The sequence below is a fragment of the Lithobates pipiens genome, unplaced genomic scaffold, assembly GCF_037356315.1.
Source record: "Lithobates pipiens isolate NorthernLeopardFrog02 unplaced genomic scaffold, aLitPip1_a1.2 Scaffold_16, whole genome shotgun sequence".
NCBI lineage: Eukaryota > Metazoa > Chordata > Amphibia > Anura > Ranidae > Lithobates > Lithobates pipiens.
In genome coordinates this window covers 369,216,789-369,240,515 of record NW_027507748.1, presented here as the reverse complement: position 1 = coordinate 369,240,515, position 23,727 = coordinate 369,216,789, and the positions used below count along the sequence as shown (strand labels likewise).

The 23,727-nt window shown below is 44.0% G+C and overlaps 1 protein-coding gene across 1 annotated transcript in view; it reads right to left on the bottom strand.

The window, feature by feature from the left end:
* The window catches only part of LOC143984157 (uncharacterized), a 148,485-nt gene that overhangs the window by 31,655 nt on the left and 93,103 nt on the right, over positions 1-23,727 (bottom strand). Inside the window, exons 5-6 of the mRNA XM_077484463.1 lie at positions 21,629-21,762; positions 21,363-21,495 (exon numbers count right to left, since the gene is read on the bottom strand). Coding sequence (XP_077340589.1) covers positions 21,363-21,495; positions 21,629-21,762 — 267 coding nt within the window. The remainder of the gene's footprint in view (positions 1-21,362; positions 21,496-21,628; positions 21,763-23,727) is intronic.

Sequence of the window (23,727 nt, the reverse complement as noted above, 5' to 3'; positions counted from 1 at the left end):
ATACTACCTTGGAGGTCCTTTTCCTCAATTTAGCTCCCAAGTCCCTAAAATCATTCTTTAGGACACTCCATCTGCCTCTGACTTTGTCATTGGTACCAACGTCCACCATGATAGCTGTGTCTTCCCCAGCCCCTCCCAGTAATCTGTCCCCCAGATCCATGATGTGCCGAACTCGAGCGCCCGGTAGACAACATACTGTTCGGCGTTTCACTTCTTTGTTACAGATTGGCCTCTCTGTCCTTCTAAGAATTGAGTCCCCTACTACCAGAATCTGTCTTTCCTTTCCCTTCGCTTCCCCCCACTCTCGCTGGAGGAGTTCTTCCCTCGGCAGCTAGGAGAGTCCCTCAGCTCCAGCAGTGCTGGTCCCTGACTGGTTTCATCAATGTCACTGTCAGGTCACCTTGAGGCCAGGTGACAGATGCACACTGTAGGGATCAGGAGTGCACCGCAAGGTTGTGGACCCTACGGCTGACTGCTGCGGATGGGAGTCAAGGTGATAAGGAAGGCAGGGCCGCCAGAACAGAAGACAGATGCCACCGGGGTTAGAGCATAAGATTCCCTGGGGCACGGAGTCTAAGAGCCAGCAGGTGTTCACCAGAGCCTCTAGTGGTGAGGATGGACTGGGCTGCAACTGGCTCCAGGTCGCGACCCCCAGGTTCCCCCAGCTTGCACCCACAGTAGGCAACAGGAGGATAGGAATAGTGAGGGATAAAGCCAAGGTCAGGGCGGCGAGCAGACAGGAATAGTCAAGGACACGCCAAAGTCAGTAACGGAACAACAGAAGAGCACACGACAGGTAACAGGAAGCCAAACACACAAAGGTTGATTAGCAGGGTTGGCCTGCAGTGCACAGGTTAATATAGAGTTCTCTGATAGGAGCTAGGGTGGAGCCATGCCAGTTGATGGATTACAAAAGCAGTCAGGTGAGGGTCGGCTGGTCTCTAGAGATGAACACATGGAAACAGGTAAGCAGACAAACTCTATTGCATAACCATGACAGTCACTCAATGGAGCGTACTTATTGGGATGCTCCAGCCCTGGATCGGCCTCCCTGGCACTTCCCCCTCTACCCTTCCTGACTGTGACCCATCTACTCTTTGCTAATGCCTGTACCTCTTTTTCTCCACCCGCCTCTATGCTGGCCCCTGCCGACACCTGCCATGTACATTCCTGACTCTACTTTAGTATGGAGGGACTTTTCAGTGCTGAGAGTTGCTTCCCCAGATTCAGAACCTGGGCTTCCAGGGAAACAATGCACTTACATTTTGCACAGCAGTATTCACCCTTGATCGGATGATCAAGGAATGCATACATGCCTGCAAGATGTACAACGAGTCACCTCTCCACACCCGCCGGGCATTGTACCTATTAAATTTACTGAGGATTGGGGATTATACCCTGTCCAAATTACCTAACAACTAGCTTCCTGACACTAATACTCAAAAAAACAATACACAGGTACTCAACAAGACAATACACAGATACTCAACAAGGCAATACACAGGCACTCGCAGCCCTATGTGCACTCACAGACCTAAACTCACAGAACTACGTGCACTCACAGAACTATGTGCACTTGCAGACCTGCGTCCACTTGCAGAACTACGTGCACTCACAGAACTACGTGCACTCACAGAACTACGTACACTCGCACACCTACGTGCACTCGCAGAACTACGTGCACTCGCAGACCTACGTGCACTCACAGAACTAGGTGCACTCGCAGACCTACGTGCACTTGCAGACCTACGTGCACTCACAATACACAAGTACACAGTACAAAATACACAAGTGCTAACAATCCACACACACTACTCAGACAACACTCAGGTACTCACACTACACAGGTACTATGACCCCTGTTATAACCTCCTGTTTTCAATTCTGGTTTTTAATTCACCACTTAGACCAGTTCCACTTGGACAGAGTTCCAACATACTCAAAGATGAGCAGGTGAAGGGTGATCTGATGGGGACATCTGATTTAAAGGAAGACTCTGATTGGGACATCTGATGTAAATGGGGACTCTGATAAAGGAGGAATCTGATGGGAACATCTGATGTAAAGAGGGACTCTGATGACCTGATTTATAGGGGGATGCTGATGGGGACACCTGTTTTAAAGGTGGACTCTGATTGGGACACCTGATGTAAAGGGCGGCGCCTGCTGTAAAAGGGGGCTCTGATGAGGACACCTTATATTAAGTGGTTTTATTTTAATTAATGTGAAATGTAGATGTGATTGGCCTACTGTCATGGGCACAATGAGAATCCATATGGTGGGCACAGTGAGGCTGCAATTGATGGGCACAGTAAGGCTGAAATTGATGGGCACAGTGAGGCTGCAATTGATGGGCACAGTGAGGTTGCATATGATGGGCACAGTGAGGCTGCATATGATGGGCACAGTAAGGCTGCCTATGATGGGCACCATTTTATCTAGCAGTAATGCACAATCACCTGATAAATGGTTATTTAGAGTCCTGTATTTCTAACAGTTAAATTTTTCAGTTTGTTTACTCCCCCCATAAAAAATTGAGCACCAATAAGATGGGTGCTTTAAGTGCATACTAAATAAAGGTATTGGCCAGTGCAATCCAATGGGAAATAAGTATAAAAGAGCTAAAATGAATCCTGAGTTTCTGAACTCTAACGCAAAAATGCATATACAAGCAAAAGTAAAGGCCTTCAAAAAATATAAGGATGATCGGTCAATGTCAGCATTCCAACAATACAAAGAATGCAACAAACAATAGGGCAATCAGGGCTGCTAAAATAGACCATAGTGGAGGAGAGTAAAAAAAAAAATCCCAAGACATTTTATAAATATATTAAGAGTAAGAAAGTGGGGCCAGAACATGTTGGCCTCATAAGGGATGATGAAAGGAATTTGGTTACAAAAGACAGAGAGAAGGCAAAGGTTTTAAGCACATTCTTCTCCTCAGGTTTCACAAAGGAAAAGGGGAGATATAGTAACCAAGACTGTAATGTTAGCAATACGTCCCAGAATGTACCCTTGTGGCTAACAGAAGCCAGTATCAGAAATAGACTTAAAAAACCTAACCCAAATAAATCACCAGGGCCAGATGGCTTACACTTGAGGGTCCTTAAGGAACTCAGTCAGGTGATAGTTCGACCGTTGTTCCCTAATTTTTACAGACAGATTACAGACAGGAATGGTGCCAGCTAATTGGGGAAAAGTCAAAGTGGTACTAATATTTAAAAAAGGGCAAAGATATATCCCTGGAAACTACAGGCCAGTCAGCCTAACGTCAATAGTCTGTAAGCTACTGGAGGGGATGATAGGGGGCTATATCCAAGATTTTAGTAATGAAAACAATATTATTAGTAGTAATCAGCATCAATTCAAAAAGGGTCGTTCTTGCCAGACCAATCTATTTCCATTCTATAAAGTGAGCTGCCATCTAGATAAAGGTAGGCCTGTGGATGTGGTATATCTGGATTTTGCAAAGGCATTTGATACAGTTCCTCACAAATGTCTACTTTACAAACTGAGGTATGTTGGCATGGACCATGGGGTATGTACCTGCAGGGGCAGCCCATGCATTAAGGGTGCATGGGCACTACCCCCTCTATCCTGACCACCCCCCCTAAATGGTTAATAGATAGATTCATGCATTGCATGAATATATCCATGACCCCCATTGCCACCCCCTATTCAGTCGTCCAGCCTCTTTTCAGGCGCCGGACGCCTGAATTACAGCGGCAGGGTGTTTTTTTGAAACACCTGTTTAGAGCCATAAGCTCTAAAAGGTTCAAAATAGGGTAGACAATGCTTTGCGCTCCAAGTCCACCCAGATGTTTTAGAAAAGGAAATTAATATTTGAATTTCCTCTCCGCCAATCAGGAATTGCGGGTCTATTACCCGTTTCCCGATTGTCTGAAAGGTTAGGCAATCCTATTGGGCACCTAGGAGGAGGGGAGGAGACACACAGCGGAGGACACGGAAGATGCTGCAAGATGCCTGCCACAGCCTGTCCCCCTGCCTGATGACCCCCTATGTGTCCCACGATCAGGTAAGTCCCGGTGGTCCAGCAAACAGCGGGGGGCGTGTTGAGGTGCTGTGGAGGGAGTGGTTGTTTATCACCCCACCAAGCAAAAAAAACAACCGCCACTGTGTACCTGGATAGAAAACTGGTTACAGAGGTGTGTCCAAAGAGTGGTGATAAATAGCGAATACTCAGAATGGTCCAGTGTGGTAGGTGGGGTCCCCCAAGGATCTGTCCTGAGATCAATTCTGTTTAATTTATTCATAAACGATGTAGAGGATGGGATACACAGTTCAATCTCAATATTTGCAGGGCAATAACTTCACATCAACATGTGGAAACCTTACAGGAGGAGATAGATAAAACTATGGGATGGGAAACAACATGGCAAATGAGGTTTAATGTTGAAAAATGTAACGTAATTTGGGTGTTAAAAATACAAATGCAAGTTACTTGCTGGGGGGGGGCCTCTGACAAAATCCAGGATGGAAAAGGACCTGAGGGTCCTAGTAGATGACAGGCTCAGCACCGGCATGCAATGCCAAGCTGCTGTAAGCAAAGCCAACACAATATTTTTTTGTAAATTTTTATTTATTAACAGTTTTATCAACACACACAGTACAACACACATATACCACCCCCCCCCCCCCCCTTAAGCCCCTGTGCAGCCTTCCGACCAATACTAAATCACATTCCATATTTCCAACTATAACAAATATTACATGTCTAAGACATCCATAACAGTACCATCCAACCCGCATACAGAAAAATATCATACTCATATCACTCCCCCGCCCAGCATAGCAAACCTAAAATCAAAAACCCCAGCCCCAACACAATGGATTAATTCACAGTACCATTAGCATCTAGCCAACATTGCCACACTTTCTCAAATTTTTTAGGGCATCCCCTGCTCAAGTAAGTAGCTTTATACATTGGTAGTGATTTGTTAATTATACTTTTCCAGAATGACACCGTGGGTGGCTCTGGACTCTTCCAACACAACAGAATAGCCTTACGGGCATAGAACAAAGAAAGAGAAATCATAATTCTTTGTGCCCTTCTGGGCGCCAACTCCTCCACCAGCCCGAGTAAACAGATCGCTACCGTAACAGGAATCGGCACCGAAAGCACCGTCTGTATAGTGTGTGTCACCCCCTTCCAGAATACCTGTATCTGCCGGCACCGCCAGAACACATGGTCGAAGTCAGCATGATTGTCCGGGCAGCGCCAGCACACCGCCGCATCTGTGCCATATATCCCAGCTATCCTTGCCGGGGTATAGTACACCCTGTGTAAAAGCTTAAATTGAATGAGCCTATCTCTGGCTGATACTAGCGTCTTAAATGGGTAATCCCACATATCATCCCAATCCTCCCCCCCGAAATCCGTAACCAATGCACTCCATGTGTCTCTACACTTTGTAAGCATTTTTGGCCTTTCCATAAACAGTTCTTTATAAACTGCAGAGAGGGGTTTTATCAGGTCCTCCCTTCGCAGCATGCTCTCCAGGGGAGACACACCCAGTTCCAAAGCATCAGAACCAAACTGAGTAAGGAAGGCGTGCCTCAACTGGAGGTAGCGAAAGAAATACCAATTAGGGAGGGTATATTTTTCTCTCAGTTGATCAAACGTGTACAGCCTTGTCCCCCCCACTATATGTTTCAATTGTTTGATGCCGACTCTGGCCCAAATTACTGGATCCGGAATCGCACCAAAATGAGACAGTCTGGGATTAAACCAGAGAGGGGTGTCCTGTGACCAGCTCCCTGCCTCTGTTTTCATCAAAGCATGTGCCTTATCCCACGCGCGTACTGTCATTCGCATGGAGGCGGTCAAGGGTGAGGCAGTCTGTGGGCCCCTATAGACTAGATAAGACAAACTCTCATAAGAACCTAGACGGGCTGCCTCCAATACCGTCGCTGAGTCCCCAGCGTCCTTCGTCAACCAGCGCCTAACAATCACCATCTGTCCCGCTATAAAATATTTGAAAAGATCAGGTAGCGCCAATCCGCCCTGACCCCAGGGTTCCTGTAAAGTACGCAAACTTATCCTGGGATGTCCAGCGGCCCATAAAAAGGAGTTAAAAAGACTATTAACCCGTCGAAAAAAAGAACAGGGAATCCAAATGGGAGTGTTCCGCAAAAGGTAGAGAAAAACCGGCAGGATTTTCATTTTAAGTAGGTTAACCCTACCAATCAGAGACAGCGGCAGATGTTTCCATGCCTCCAGTTGTACTTTGACCCTGGTCAATAATGGTAGAAGATTAAGAGACATAAAGTCCCCCACTCGGGGTGATATATGTATCCCCAAATACTTAAACTCCTCCACCCAAGCTATGGGGACCCTGCTGGATGCAAGAGCCCTGGCACCCGAGTCAATAGCCATCACCGTGGACTTCTCCCAGTTAACTCGGAGTCCGGAGAACGTGGCAAATTTGTCAAGCACCCCGAACACCGCTTCCAATGACGGCCCTGCATCACGCAAAAAAAGAAGAATGTCGTCCGCGTAAAGTGCAATGCATTCCCGGATGCCCCCTACCTCCAACGCCCCCACTTCGGATGACCTCCTCAATGCTATGGCCAAGGGCTCTATCGCGAGTGCAAATAAAAATGGGGACAGCGGGCACCCTTGGCGCGTGCCCCTACCCACAGGAAACTGAGAGGAAACTGAGGTGCCTATCTTTATGGCCGCTTGAGGGTTACTGTATAGTAAGGAGATCCAAGTCATGAAGACGTCCCCAAAGCCCATGTGTCGTAGAACTGCCAACATATACTGCCAGTCCACAGAATCAAAGGCCTTGGCCATGTCCAGAGACACCACCACCCTAGTACCCATCCTATCGTGTTCCATCTGCAAATGAGCAAACAGTCTGCGAAGATTTGTGTCAGTAGATTTTTGCGGTATGAAACCCGTCTGATCTATGTCAACCAAGGTGGTAATGACCTGGGAGAGTCTGGTAGCCAAAACCTTTGTCAAGATTTTTAGGTCCTGGTTCAACAGCGCTATGGGTCTATAGGATGAACAGGACAAAACATCCTTGCCCGGCTTCGGAAGAAGAATCACCTGCGCTTCAGCTAAGGAATCAGGGAGGCATCGGTGCTTGAGACAGTAAGAGAACAGGGTTCTAAGCCTAGGAACTAAGTCCTCCATATGCAGCCTATACCATTCAATACTGAAACCATCAGGCCCAGGAGATTTGTGAGGGGGGAAAGCCCTTATAGCTGCCTCAATTTCTTTTTCGTTTATGTCAGCCTCCAACGCCTCCCTATCCCCCGCCTACAGCACAGGGATTTCAAGGGATGTCAACAGTGCATCCAATTCTTGGGAATCATAGACCGGAATAGGAGCATACAGTGTCTTGTAATATTCCACAAACGTGTCCATAATATCAGTAGGGTTAGTGAGTACATCCCCCCTAGCATTCCCAATAAAGGGTATATTGGTTTGTATTCTCTGTTCTGCCACCAACATTGCCAGTAGTTTACCATTTTTATCCCCTTGCTCAAAAAGGGATTCTGCAGATTTTGTTCTAGAGGTATGTGTCAAGTCAGCGAAATGGAGTGCGAGTGTGCGCCTGGCCTCCAACAAGGCCTCATACGTGACATCAGACTGGTCGTTGGCGTGAGCCCGTGCACAAACCCTTTCCCTATCCTGCAGCTCCTGCTCTTTCTGATTATGGGACCTGCGTGCCTGCTTAATGGCTGAAATATAATGGCCTCGCATACATGCCTTAAAAGCATCCCACACCACTGTGGGAGCAGCAGACCCTACATTATCATTCCAATAGTTAGCATAATGTGGGGCCACCTGGGATGATACCTCCTCCACCTCTAACCAGCCCGGATTCAATCTCCATGCCCCTCCTCTAAAAACCGAAGGAGGAAGAATGTGTACCGAAAGTGGCGTGTGATCTGAGATGCCCCCTGCCAAATATTTGGCTCCACCCACCAACTGCAACAAGGATGCATTAGCAAAAGCCAAATCGATTCTGGAGGAGGATCTATGCGTTTTGGACAAATGAGAATAGCATCTAGTGGAGGGGTTCTTCCACCACCATAATTCTGTGAGGGAGGCCGTAGCCGCCCACGCAGAAAGGTCAACCGATGCCACCCTAGACGTATTAGGGGAATCCAACGCTGCAGAGAGTATGGCATTAAAATCCCCTGCTATAAGAAGTGGAAGATGTAGGTATGGTGCCAATTTGCCTAATAGATCATACAATATCTGTACTTGAAAAGGGGGAGGTATGTAAACGTTAACCAAAACCATCTTGCAATTACTGAGATCAGCAACAACAATCAAAAACCTGCCTCCCGGGTCCGAGATGACATGATGAATGGTGCAGGGTACCGCTTTGCTAATAAGAATAGACACACCCCTAGAATAAGTGGAGTATGTCGCATGCAGCGCCCTCTGTATCCAAGCTCTGCGCAAAGCCAGCACTCTGCTCCCATCCAGATGTGTCTCCTGCAGAAACACCACATGCGGAGTGATCGTTTTCAAATATTGGAACATTAAGGCTCTACGAAACTTGTCGTTCAGGCCTCGGATATTCCAAGATACCACATTAACCATAGACCCTGCCATTGTTACCTGTCAACTTAATAAACATTAAACGGTACCCTTGTAAGGATAGGAGGAAATACAGTTGGTTATGATTTTCAGTCATACAACAGATCTGCGAAATAACAAAAAAATTGACATGGAAGGCTGCACATACTAAGTAACCTAACCCCTTATTCCCGCAAACTCCCTGCCGCTGTGTAGCAAACCAAAACAACAGGTACACGCAGCTTTTTCCCAAACCTTGTCCAAAAAAGTTTCTGAAGGGCATGACCATACTACAGGTCAACCGAACCAGCGTTCCCAAAAAGAGAAAAAACACAGAAACAAAAAATGCAAAAATTTCAACTTGCATAAACACAGTGTCCGCGTCCATAGAGCTCCCCGATGCCTGTCGGCGACCCGTAACTCACCCAAATGGGCAGCACAAGGTGCGTCCCTCCTCAGTCCCAGGCTTTGTAGGTGTCCCAGTGTGATGGAGGAGCATATGACACGACAGGAGTCCCCTTGAGGTGCGGACAGAAGGCACCCCGAAACTTGAGTATGAAGGAGAAGTATAACCATGTCCCACTTCTTCCCCCCCCCCCACCCCGGACAGGATAAGTCAAAATATTCTCAACTTTAAATACCTAGGGGAGGTCTCGGGGGTACTCAAACTGGAACATGAGTAACAAACCTGATGAAGGGAAACCAGAAAAAAAACAGCAGCCGCCGAGGCTGCAACTGGACAGGTGGGCCCAAACAATTATCTCAGGGACAGCAACCAGGAATCTGCCTCCGCAGGAGAATCAAAAAACTTCACTGAGCCTTCATGCTGGACCCGTAGGCGACTAGGATAGAGCATGGAGTATTTCAGATCCCGTTCCCTCAGCCGTCTTCTGATATCCGTAAAGGTTTTGCGTCGTCTCTGGAGATCCGCCGAGAAGTCAGGATAAAGATGTACCACCGTATTCTCAAAGGGCAGAGTTGGATGCTTCCGAGCCTCCCGGAGGATGCGGTCCCGGTAATTGAGGAATCGCACAAGGAAGGGCCTCGGCGGGGCCCCTGAGGTACCCCGACCCGTTGGTACCCTATGTGCCCTTTCCACCACGTATGTAGGAGGTAGCTCAGTCAACTTGAGAAGAGTCTTAAAGAAGGCCTCCGTGAATTCGGCTGGGTGATCCCCCTCCGCCCCCTCCGGGAGACCCAGGACCCTGACATTATTCCTTCGCATGCGATTCTCAGCATCATCGGATTTGGCCACTAGCGATTGCACAGTGCGCTGCAGGGTATGAATGGCGTCATCATGGCGGGCAGTAATGTCCTCCGTGGCAGATATTCGCGACTCAGTTTCAGAGAGTCTACCCCTAAATTTGTCTAGGTCTGCTCTGATGAGATTGCATTCCTCCGCTAGATGATCAATGCGGACCAACAATGAGGTTCTGCTCTGTTCAATTGCCGCCAAAATAACAGTGGTATCATTCGCTGGCGGAGTCACCGGCACTGAAGGCTCAGCCGATGCCGGCGCCGCCTGCTCCATGTCCGCTAACAGTGCTTTAAATTGATTCAGAATGTCACTGGGGCAAGGTGCAGGCTGAGTGGAGGCCTTCTTAGATGCAGATTTACTTCTCGATGGCATGAGCAAGCAGACCAACAATGTGCAGGATAAAGTTTAAAACAACAGGGTGTTCCCCTTTAAGAGTTCACAGCAGAGAAGCACAGCTCATAAGGAGATAAACAGGGACTGTTTCACAGCAGGTCACCTTGTCCCCTATGCAAAGACACTGCCCAGCAGAGCTGGATCCTGGCCCCAGAGTTAGGACTCACCTCCCCTCCTGGCAAGGTAGGATGGCTCCACAGGCCTCAATAAGGCACCGATTTGCGGCGGTATGCTGCCGGCCGCGGACGGCGGCAGCCAGCTAATCGTCCGTCCCTCCTCACAACCGCTCCTCCACAGGGGCTGCCTCGGTCACGCCCGCACTCCGCGGCCCTCCGCGCCGCGATCGCCGCACTTTAGAGCGGTCTTCCGGAGGCTTCACTGGTCCGCACAGGCCTCAAGATGGCGGCCGGCCGCACCAGGCTGAGTAGGCCGTGACAGCAGGTTCCGCACGGAGGCGCTCAGCCCAGCAATAACCGGCTCCTCCGGTACCATGGATGCCCTAAGAAAGGCAGGGGAACTTTCCAGGCTCCTCGGGTCGCCGAACAGGGAGGATGGCAGAGGATTCTCTATGAGGATGAGCGGAGCTCTACAGCGGCACGTCCTCCCTGTTTCACATCCGGACACGCCCCAACACAATATTAGCATGCATTAAAAATGAGATTTATTCCAGAGATAAAGCGGTAATTCTCCCACTCTACAAGACTCTAGTCCGGCTGCATCTGAAATATTCCATCCAGTTCTGGGCACCGGTCCTCAAGAAGGATGTGCTGGAACTGGAAAGAGTTCAGAGAAGGGCAACAAAACTAGTAAAGGGACTAGGGGATCTCAAATAGGGGGAAAGACTACAAGCATTGAATGTATTCTCTCTGGAGTAGAGATACTTGAGAGGGGATATGATGACAATATAAAAATACCTCAATGGTGACCCTAGCATAAGAAAAAGAGACACATGGCCATTCAGAAAAATTGGAAGAGAAGCAGTTTAACCATAATCTGTGTAAAGGGTTTTTTCCTGTCAGAGCAGTAAGGATGTGGAATTCTCTTCCACAAGCAGTGGTATCAGCAGGGAGCTCTGATAGTTAAAAAAAAAAAAACTGTTAAATGGGCATCTTAACGATCACAACATACAAGGATATACAATGTACTATTGACATAAACACACACACACCACAGGTTGAACTGGATGGACTGGTATCTTTTTTCAACCTTACCGACTATGTAACCATGTAATAAATCATGTGGCACCCAAAGATGAAGGAAAAGAGGAGGATGGAAGACCTCATCATCTGCTCTCCAAATATCTATGAAATCCACGTTCAAACATGGTTCAACTGGAACACCTTCACATTCTTGGATAAGGGTAAGACCCCAATGCTCAACTGTAATTAAACCATTGTCCTCTCATGGTGGAAATTGGGGGTGGGGGCAGAAGGGTTTCTAGTCTTCCCATTGTTCTTCCCTTCCCCACTCCCCTAGTACATCTGACCCACAATTTCACCCTATTCCCTCCTAGCACTTTCCCATTCTCTCCCATTTTCCTATTTCTTCAACAACGCTCTAGTTGATGTGTATTTACCAGTTGTCATTTTTACATATTTAAGCTGCTATGATACGTGTATTTTATTACACTATACACTGTTTTTGAAGACTGTACAATAAAATACCGTTTCTGTTACGTACTGTAACTACATAAAGAATTTGCAAAAAAAAAAAAAATAGAACATGCATGTCTATAGGTTTTAGAATAAACAATTATGTTCCATACTTAAAGTCACTTGGTCTAATGATTTATATAATTTAAAATACCTCCCCTTTTGAAATAGTAGTTCTGTTAGTTTTACAATGGGTATTTGTACTGCATATCTACAAATATATAAGTGATTTGTAATTTTGGACATGCTTGCTAGCGTGTTATCTTTCCAGTTTATGATTACTTGAATATTGTCTTTGGTTGTATAGGTATTTGTCTTTGATGCAGAGGTTGTATTATTTTCTAGCATTGGTGCTGGATGCTACCAATATGTACCCTGTGATATTTATGCCTTTAGAGTATTGTTTTATGTAATGTGACATACAAAATTGCAACACCTTTTATTACTTCAGGAACACCCCAGTTCCCATACTGAAAAAGCTTTTTAACAAATTGGATAGTATAATTCACTACTTTGTATGGGCTGGAAAAGATCCACGTTTTGCTAAATCAACATTGCAAGATTCTAAATCACAAATGGGGACTATTTCTTTATAATTTTCACCTGTACTATTGGGTAGCAGTACTGGTGAGAGTCCTCTGGTGGTTTACACGACCAAGAGATAACCCTGCAATCACTCCTGAGGCAGCCCTCTTAGGGTCATATGTTAGCTTAAGTAACCTGGTCTTTAGGGGCCCTAGATCTATCATTGGTTACTGGCCCAATGAGGTGAGCTGTGGTGTGGCATACCCAGCCATACTTGGTGATACCCTGCAATACCCAGCCATACTCTGCAATACTCAGCCATACTCGGTGATACCCTGCAATACCCAGCCATAATCAGTAATACACAGCCATACCTGGTGATACTCTGCAATACCCAGCCATACTCAGTGATACCCTGCAATACCCAGCCATAGTCGGTAATACCCAGCCATACCCGGTGATACTCTGCAATACCCAGCCATACTCGGCCATGCTCAGCCATACTCGGTGATACCCTGCAATACTCTGTGATACCTAGCCATGCTCAGCCATGATCGGCCTCTGTATGTGGCCAGGCTGTGGAAGTTTCACACACGTGTTATCGCCGTACTCAGGAGGAGTAGGAGAATCTATTTTGGGGTGTCATTTTTGGTATGTACATGCTATGTGTTAGAAATATTGTATAAATGGACAACTTTGTGTTAAAAAAATAAATAAAATGTTAAAGCGCCCCTGTCCCCATGTGCTCGCATGCAGAAGCAAATGCATACGTAAGTCCTATCCACATATGAAAATGGTGTTCAAACCACACATGTAAGGTATCTCTGCGAACGTTAGAGCGAGAGCAATAATTCTGGCCCTAGACCTCCTCTGTAACTCAAAACATGTAACCAGTAAAAAAATGTAAGGTGTTGCCTATGGGTATTTTTAAGTAGCGATGTTTGGCGCCATTCCACGAGCGTGTGCAATTTTGAACGGTGATATGTTAGGTATATATTTACTCAGCGTAACTTCATCTTTCACATTATGCAAAAACATTGGGCAACATTGTTTTGGGGTTCTATGTAATTTTCTAGCAAATAAATGATGATTTTTACATGTAGGAGAGAAATGTCAGAATTGGCCTGGGTGCTCCAGAACGCCTGATGGTGCTCCCTGCATGTTGGGCCTCTGTATGTGGCCACGCTGTGTAAAAGTCTCACACATGTGGTATCACTGTACTCGGGAGTAATAGCAGAATGTGTTTTGGGGTGTAATTTGTGGTATGCATTTGCTGTGTGTGAGAAATAAACTGATAATATGACAATTTCGTGAAAAAAAAAAAAGGAAAAAAAATCTTGATATTGCAAAGAATTGTAGGAAAAAATGACAACTTCAAAAAACTCACCATGCCTCTTACTAAATACCTTGGAATGTCTTCTTTCCAAAAAGGGGTCATTTAGGGGGTATTTGTACTTTTCTGGCATGTTAGGGTCTCAAGAAATGAGATAGGCCGTCAGTACTTCAGGTGTGATAAATTTTCAGATATTGGCACCATAGCTTGTGAACTCTATAACTTTCACAAAGACCAAATAATATCCACCAATTTGTATTTATTTTTACCAAAGATATGTAGCAGTATAAATTTTGGCCATAATTTATGAAGAAAAAATACTAATCTGCAAAATTTTATAACAGAAACAAAGAAAAATTCATTTTTTTACAGAATTTTCGGTCTTTTTTCTTTTATAGCACAAAAAATAAAAAACCCAGCGATGATTAAATACCACCAAAAGAAAGCTCTATTTGTGTAAAAAAAAGGAAAACAATTTAATGTGGGTACAGTGTTGCATGACTGAGTAATTGTCATTCAAAATGTGAGAGCACCGAAAGCTGAAAATTGGTCTGGTTATTAAGGGTGTTTAAGTGCCCAGTGGTCAAGTGGTTAAACCATACGTGTAAGGTATCACCGAGATTGTTTGAGTAAGCGCAATAATTCTAGCCCTAGACCTCCTCTGTAACTGAAAACTGGCAACCTGTAGAGATTTTTAAACGTCGCCTATGGAGATTTTTAAGGGTAAAAGTTTGTCACCATTCCACGAGCAGGCACAATTTTGAAGAATGACATGTTGGGTATCAATTTACTTGGTGTAACATTATCTTTCACAATATTATTTAAAAAGTTGGGCTAACTTTATTGTTGCCTTATTTTTTAAGTCAAAATGTATATTTAAAAAAAAAAAAAAAGACTGCTGCGCAAATACAGTGTTACAACGACTGCCATTCTATTATCTAGGGTTTCTGAAAAAAAAATATATAATGTTTGGGGGTTCTAAGTAATTTTCTAGCGAAACAAAAAACGATTTTAACTTGTAAACACTGAGTCTGAAAACTAGGCCCGGCATCTAAGTGGTTAAAATCCCCTATTATTATCACCGTCCCAGCCCTTGTAGCCCTTTCCATCTTTGCAAGGAGGTGAGTCTCCACCTCCTCATTAATAATGGGTGATCTATAACAAACTCCAATGATTAACTCCATCTATATGCAGTTCTACCCATAATGCTTCAGCCACACCACAGTCTCTATCAAATAGTTCCTCATTCACACTCGCTTTGAGATCACTTCTCACATAGAGACAGACCCTGCCAGCTTTCCTTTTTACCCTGTCTCTCTGAAAAAGTGCATAGCCAGGAATATTAATAGCCCAGTCATGTGATAAATGAAGCCAAGATTCAGCAATAACGATTACATCATAGCTCTCCTCGTGCACCAGAGCTTTCAACTTATCTATTTTGCTTGGCAGACTTCTGGCATTGGTGAACAAACACTTTATTCCATTATTACATTTTACTCTGGTGTTTTGCCATATCTTTTAGTATCTAGTAGTACAAATAGCACTATAATTTCCAATTGTTGTTTGCTACATGGGAACCTTCTTGTCACCTGTTACATAGTCCAAAGGGCATCACTAGGTACTCGAAGTAACCAAAGCGTGTTTGGAAGGTGGTCTTCCACTCGTCACCTTCACTAATACAAACCAGTTTGTAGGCCCCCCAAAAAGTCCAACTTTGTGGAAACCCAAGCTGTTCGGAACCTTTGGAATAACTCAGGAATGAAAGGAAGTGGGTATCTGTTCTTGATGGTAATTTTATTACGGTCCCTATAATCAATGTATGGTCTGAGAGAATGATCCTTATTCTTGACCAAGAAGATGCCGGCTCCAGCAGGTGAAAAAGAGGGATGGATTTTCTATATATTTTCAGAGGGCCATCAGCTCCAGCTTGGATAAAGGAAAGATTACCCGAAGGCTACTTATGCTACAGGTAGCAACTAAATCGGGCAATCATAGGCTCGATGCGGGGGCAGGGCATCGGCCCCCTTCTTGTTAACCACTACAATACAGGGCACTTTCGCCCCCTTCCTTCCCAGCCCAATTTTCAGCTTTCATCGCTGTAGCGCTTTCAGTAACAATTGCGCGGTCATGCTACACTGTACCCAAATGAAATTTTTATAATTTTGTTCGCACAAATAGAGATTTATTTTGGTGGTATTTATTCACGACTCCGTTTTTTATTTTTTGCGATATAGGCGCAAAAAAGCGGAAATTTGGAAAAAAAAACAATATTTTATTTTTTCTATTTTATAAGAAATCCAATAAAATCAAATTTTGTCATAAATTTAAGCCAAAATGTATTCTGCTACATGTTTTTGGTAAAAAAAATTCCGTTAAGTGTATAATAATTGGTTTGTGTGATCACGGACATATGTACGCAAATGATCATGTACATATGTGTGCAGGTGATCACGTACATATGTGTGCACATAATCATTGGGACAAGTGATTTTAGTGGGACATATGTGGGGGACATGTTTTTATTATTAGGGACATGTGTTTTTATTTTTTGGGGACATGTATGTTTTGGGGACATGTGTGTTATGGGGACATATGTGGGGACTGTGTTTACACTGTGTGGTGTGTTGTGTGTTTACACTAGACTGAAGATCAGTGAGTAAAAAGCTGTAAAAAACAGCTCATACTCACTGATCATCAGCCGGCTGCAGCAATCTGCTCTCCTCTCCTCAGCGATGACTTCTGTGTGAGGAGAGGAGGAGTCGATTGCCTAGCAACCGGCTGTTTGTTTACATCACATGACGGCCGTGATTGGACACGGCCGTCATGTGATCAGGAGGGCCAATCACAGAGCCCTCCTGCCGATCTGAGATGCGCCGTGTCCCGGTGACACGGGCGCATCGGGATCGCGCCGCTGCGCGGGCACGCGTGCGCGCGATCCCGCTCCTCCTGATGGACGTTCCTGAACGTCCTATCAGGAGTAGACGGCTCCCACCCGGCCGTATATGTGCATTGGCTGGGTGGGAAGTGGTTAAATACATCAAGAAAATCAAGGTAGGCTGAAGGGACAGCATGATAGGGTTTCGATGTATGTTGAACAGAGAGACATACTGAAGGTTTGACAGGCGTGGGAACGCCACAGTGTTGGTGACAGAAGGAAAATGAGAAGATGATTTCGGACCGTCACTCCCGCAGCCATTGGTCTTGTTGGATAGAGACTTGGATGAGATTCTCTAGTGATGAGGGAGCCTAAATTCTAGCCAACTTGTCCTTGAGAGTCTCGGATAAGCCTTGCCGGAACTGGTATTTTGGGGCAGCATCATTCCACCAGGTATCAGCTGACCACCTGCGAAACTCCCAAATATAATCCTCCACAGGTTGTGTGCATTGTACTAGAGCATGAGCAGATGGTGAAAGTCCACTGTGGATCATCATATAGGGTAGCCATAGCTTCAAAGAAGGTGGCAACTGAATCCAGTTCTTTTGCTCAAGGAGGTTATGAGCCCAGGACTGTGGTTCATCTGACAAAAGTAAGATGATGATTACCACCTTGATGGTTGCAAGAGAAAAAGTCCTTGGTTGCAGAGAAAAGTAAAGTTCACAGGCATTTTTGAAGACCCTGAATTTCCATCTGTCACCTGAAAAGCGCTCAGTAGTGAGGACTCTGGGCTATGGAGGAGGTAATACCACAGTTCGGCTGTAGCAGGAAGACTGGCCTTTGGAGCAGAGACAGTGGAGCTAGTAGCTTGGTTAGGATCCGCAAGAGTCATGGAGGCAGTGAGGGGGTGAAGGAATCCTTCCAGTTGAAAGTAGCCATCTTGTAAGCTCTGGACTGCTTGTGTAAGATCATCTGCTGAAATATGGCCTCCAATGCAAAAGAACCTCTCTCGGCCTCAGACATCTTGGCTGGCTGCTACTATCACATACCTTGTGCTGGAGGCCAATTGAGAGAGAGGTCTTTTTTTGCAGCTATGTTCTAGACCCCCCGAGGGTTAAAACAGGAGAGGTCAGGCTCAAAGTAGCACGGGTCGCCTACTGGACTGTGTGCCGGAGGTTCCTGAGTACAGCTGGGGTGCCGGCATGGAATCAGCAGACAGGTGGAGCCCATGCGGGGTTGCAGGACTCTGATAGTGCTGAGACTAGTGCATAGTTAGAAGGAAGCCTGGGTCAGGAGCCAGATGAGTATCAGAGAAAACGTGGTTAGATGGATAGCCAATGTCGTACATAGGAAGCAAGCATTGTTTGAGGATTTGCATCATTTAATTTACAGAACATGCCCTGACCTTGGAAGATGATTCTTTTTTATTGTGAAGCAAATAACAAATAGGACAAAATAAAAGTCAATGTGCATAACTATTAACCCCTCCTGAAGTTGATACTTTATAATTTCTCCTTTTACGGCTATCACAGCTTGCATTGGATAAGTCTCTATGAGCTTGCCACATCTTACTACTGGGATTTTTTCCCATTCCTCCTTGTAAAACTGCTCCAGTTCCTTCAAGTTGGATAGTTTGCGCTTGTGAACAGCAATTCTTAAGTCTGACCACAGATTTTCGAATGGATTGAGGTCTGGGCTTTGACTAGGCCATTCCAACACATTTACATGTTTCCCCTTAAACCACTCAATTGTTGATTTAGCAGTGTGTTTGGGGTCATTGTCTTGCTGGAAGGTGAACCTCCATCCTAGCCTCAAATCACACACAGAGTAGTACAGGTTTTGCTCAAGAATATCCCTGTATTTAGCACAATCCATCTTTCCCTCAACTCTGACCAGTTTCCCAGTCCCGACGGCTGAAAAACATCCCCAAAGCATGAGGCGGATGGTGTTTTTTGGGTGATGTGATATGTTGAGTTTATGCCAGACATATTGTTTTCTTTGATGGCGAAAAAGTTAAATTTTAGTCTCATCAGACCAGAGCACCTTCCGCCATACATTTTGGGAGTCTCCCACGTGCCTTTTCGCAAACTCAAAACGTGCCATTTTGTTATTTGCTGAAAGTAATGGCTTTCTTCTGGCCACTCTGCCATAAAGCCCAACATTATGGACCGTACGGTTTATTGCCATCCTATGTACAGATACTCCAATCTCTGCTGTGGAACTCTGAAGGTCCTCCAGGGTTACCTTAGGTCTCTGTGCTGCCTCTCTGAATAATGCCCTCCTTGCCCAGTTCATCAGTTTTGGTGTGCAGCTGTCTCTTGACAGGTTTGCTGTTGTGCCATGTTCTTTCTATTTGGTTATGATAGATTTGATGGTGCTCCTAGGGATCAACAAAGATTTGGATACAATTATTTATAACCTAACCCTGGAGAGTTCCTTGGTCTTCATGGCAGTGTTTGGTTAGCGGTGCCTCTTTCTTAGGTGTTGCAGCCTCTGGGGACATTCAAAAAAGGTGTGTACAGACCATGTGACACTTAGATTGCACACAGGTGAACATCATTTCACAAATTATATGACTTCTGAAAGTAATTGGTTGCACCAGAGATTTTTATGGGCTTCATAACAAAGTGGGTGAATACATACGCACATGCCAATTATCAGTTTTTTATTTCTGAAAAATAGTTTTATGTATATATTTTTCTAGTTTTACTTCACCAACTTAGACTGTTGTGTTCTGATTCATCACATATAATTCAGATTAAAAAAATATTGAACTAAAGGCTGTAATGTAACAAAATAGGTAAAAAGCCAGGGGGGGGGGGGGGGGGTGAATACTTTTGCAAGGCACTGTAAATGTTTTTATTAGTACTTTTCTGGTAACTGAGTAGAGCTAAGAAATAAATATATTATTCCACCGTTCTTCTATTTCTCAATGTGCTTTATCTTCTAGTGACATCAATTGTCTTACGTAAGCGTGTCCACAATAACATCCAATGTCATCTGTAATATTGTGCTCAGCTCGAGAGCCTTTTTTTAGATCAACTAAAAAGAACTTGGTGACATGCTAATGCTTGGCTGCTAAGAGTAAGGATTTACAGATTAGATTTGAAAGGATATATACTAAAACTGGGTCAGATTTGTCACCAGGAGTTACTAATTTTATACATCTTCATACTTCTAATTTTCCCATATTACACAGGCTGCAGAAATCGGGAAGACTGACATTGAAAAAAGGTGTTTATGTAATGTGTTTTTTCAACATTTTGTCATAGCAACCTAGTGGTTTATTTATGTAATCTGAGGAAAGAAGGAAGAGCCTAATTTTTTTAAATTTTTTTTAGCAAAAAAAGATGATGAAATGTTGCAGGTATTTGATACTAATTACATTTCTCTGGGACCTATAGCTACTATGGTTGTGCATGTTATACAGGAGCCAACAGAGTTTTTTCAACATATGACTTGTTTTGCTAATGTATGCAGGTGTCTATATTTCTTGCTAGAAACTAGGGAAGAATAAAAAGTAACATGGCACCCAAAACAATACGCAAGTAATGTGATGGCGAGATTTATGTGTTACTGGAGAATGAGGTAAATTGTAACCATCTACCCAGTAAACTGGTAAAGGGGTTCCCCTGTATTCTGTACCTACTCCCCACAACACAGAAGTAGTACAAATACACACCCAAGATTAAGAAAAGGTTTATTAGAAATAATATTAAAACCCCTTGCCTGGTTCGACATTTGAACATGAGTGTTGTTTTGTGTTGCATAGGAATTCCAGTAACTATGCAGGGGATGAGGTGAATATCTCCAGTTAGGACACGTGACTGACTGAGGTTTTGAATTAAATCCAAAATGTTACAATGTTAATAAAAACATACTTAAAGTGTAACTAAATGCACATCAGTAAAATCAATCTGTATATGCATTAAGCATGCTTGTTATACTCACTGTGGAACCTAAGGAGTTAATCCTCTGCATTGTGTAAAAAGGTCGCTTGATCCTGTCTTCTGTTTCTCCCCTTCTTCCATAGTCCCCAAACAATCTCCTGATAGAACAGAGCCTTGGAGACAGGCTGCGCGTGCGCAGTTTGGTGTGTATTGCTAGAGAGTTTTTTTGTTTTTTTTTGGAAGAGTGCATGTGATAATCAGCACTGTCCACACAGAGGGTCAGGGGTCCTGCAGCCTCATGAGACCGTCAAAGGAGAATAAAATCTCCTCCTACAAGCTTTAACCAGATACTGATAAAATTCACGAGACTGCTATAAACTGCTGATGAGAAAGGGTATTTAGCAGTTTATATTTACTAAAATAATTGCATTTCCAAGTTATGTGTACTGTGGGAGACCATATATAGTGAATGCAGGGTCCTGGGTTTAGTAGCACTTTAATTCTGCTCATAAATTAAATTGTGACTTTTGGAATACTTGAGTAGAATATCATGAAGTAAATATATATTTTTCTGTTGCAGAAATGAATTGCTAAGTTTTCTGCCAAAAGTTAAAAATTGTGTTGTGGATGAATGTGAAGTGTTATTCAATCCTCCTCCAACGTAGGTAGTTTGATTACAGGGATCAATGTTGCAAGGGGGTAAATGATTTATGGTGGAAATTTTTAAAGTGTATTACTGCTAGTCTATTTAGATATAGATGACTGAAGCTCCTAATAGTCTCCTCAGAATAATAAATCAATTGGATAAATTATCATAATACCAACTCATCACTCATATTTCCAGTTTTACAATAGCAACATAAAATGGATTACCTTCGTACTTGTTTAATTTGAATCTGTCTGCCTTGTCTATTGCAAAAGATAAATCTTTAATCTCCACTGATTTTGGTCGTCTCCTTGAGAATGAGCTCCAAGCTAATAGTTCATTATCCATTCCAGAATAGTCCTGAAAATGTAAAAGTAAATACTGTGTAGATCTGTTATTATCTGTACATATTTGTTTGCCAGGATCCCTAATTAACTGTTGCATATCAATTACAAAAGAGTAAATAAATTAAAGTAAAATAAACTTTGCTTACCATCATTTTGGCAACATTACTTTGGCAATTGCTGAAGCTATTAGTTGCCAAGATCAAATCCATTTTATTTTCAACTAGATGAACGGTATGATTGACAAAATGTGTCATTTCTGCTGAGAGTTTAACAGGGTCACCTACAAAAAATAGAGCAAAATTAGCATATCTATTATTCTGACTATATAGGTTTTGTAGCAGTTATATCTGCTTGCAAGCAGCGAAAGGGACATACCTATGTCTATACTATATTTAATGACTGTTTGTTTGTCATATTTGAAACAGTTACTGCGAGGTTAAACTAAAGTTATTTTTATGTCACTGCTGATGGTATACAACTGTACATTGCAGTATATTCCATCTATCATTTAATTAGTTGTAAGAGCACCAACATCTATTATAGTCATTGGTGGAAGGCGGAAAAGGGTAGTAGGCCTGATAGAGGAAAAAATTGAATTACCTAATTGAATTCTCCTATTTAGACAAAAAGCAGATCCCTGTTCCTTGCATTGGTGAAGTGAGAAACGACACTTGAAATATACTAAAGAACTGATATAAACTAGTTTATGAAAATGGGAGCTTTGGTCTCTGTTTGAAGAAAATGTAGCACTCCTTCCCACAAGAGTTTAAAAGGTTCATGGAACCATCCGATGAGCACAATCACTATGTACTTCAGCACTCCCAAATAAAGGCTAATGCAAGAGAACAGGACACATTTTAAAGATTTGCTTCAGCCAGCATTCTCAAGTGCTTGTGTGTACGAGAAATGCATTGTTCCATATGATTCATTAAACGCTCCAGGCTGCTGTGCACTTCTTTACACTGTTTGCATAAACTCTAGAGCAGGGTTTCTCAACCAGGGTTCCTCCAGAGGTTGCTAGGGGTTCCTTGAACAATGAGCAATTTCTGACACTCTGATAAGTTCCCACTGACACCACTGATCTTTTTAGCTATTAATAGGGGGGAATTCTTCCCAATGACCACAAATATGAGGAGTATTATTCCCATTGACCATCACACATAAGTTGTAGATATAGTAATTTTTTTTATGAGTTCACCGAGACCAGAAAGATATTCAAGGATTCCTCTGTTGAAAAAGATGAGAAAGGCTGCCCTAAAGTCTGGGTTAGTGGTTTAATGGAGGTGGCCTAAGGATTTCAACGCTAATAAAAAGTAAGAGGGGAGCATGAAAGGCATAAAAAATAAGAGCAAAGAGAGCATATATAAGACTGAGAACCCCCTAGCACAATTACAGGCAGGGACTTTATATGCACACATTATAGACATTATGACAATACCATTTTATAACAAGTAGATAACCATTTCAGATCTGTAAAACTTTAAATTGTGGTTTCGTAAACATCAGAAATAAAGACAGGAGTGGCCAGGCAGTCAAAAAAACATTTTTTTTAAAGCTGGCCCTTTAAAAAAAAAAAGTGTACTGTGTTCTGACGCCGGACACAGTCTGACGCCAGACACAGTGCACCTATGGGAAGAGCCACCTCTATGCAATCACGAGATTGCAGACGTAGTGCTTCATTCACGGGCATTTAGCCCGCCTTGCGCCGCTTTCTGAAGCGCCGAGTAGCTTCCGCCCGTTCGTAGTATATATTACAGTTTGATTGACATCTGTGTTGATGTCACTTCCTGTTTTCTCTCTCCAATTGCGCCCAGGAGAGAGGAAACCGGAAGTATGAGAGGACGGACCTCTACACCGCTGGAGAGGACAACACACTGCAAGGTAAGTAAGGGGGGGGGGTTTGATGTGAGGCTGCTGCAACTTGGTGGGACACATGCTGCTGCAACTTGGTGGGACACATGATGCTGCAACTTGGTGAAACACATGCTGCTCCAACTTGGTGGGACACATGATGCTGCAACTTGGTGGGACACATGCTGCTGCAATTTGGTGGGACACATGCTGCTGCAACTTGGTGGTGACACATACTGCTGCAACTTGGTGGTGACACATACTGCTGCAACTTGATGGGACACATGCTGCTGCAACTTTGTGGGACACATGCTGCTGCAACTTGGTGGGACACATGCTGCTGCAACTTGGTGGTGACATAATGTCAGGAAAACCTTTCCCACAAACGTCAGAG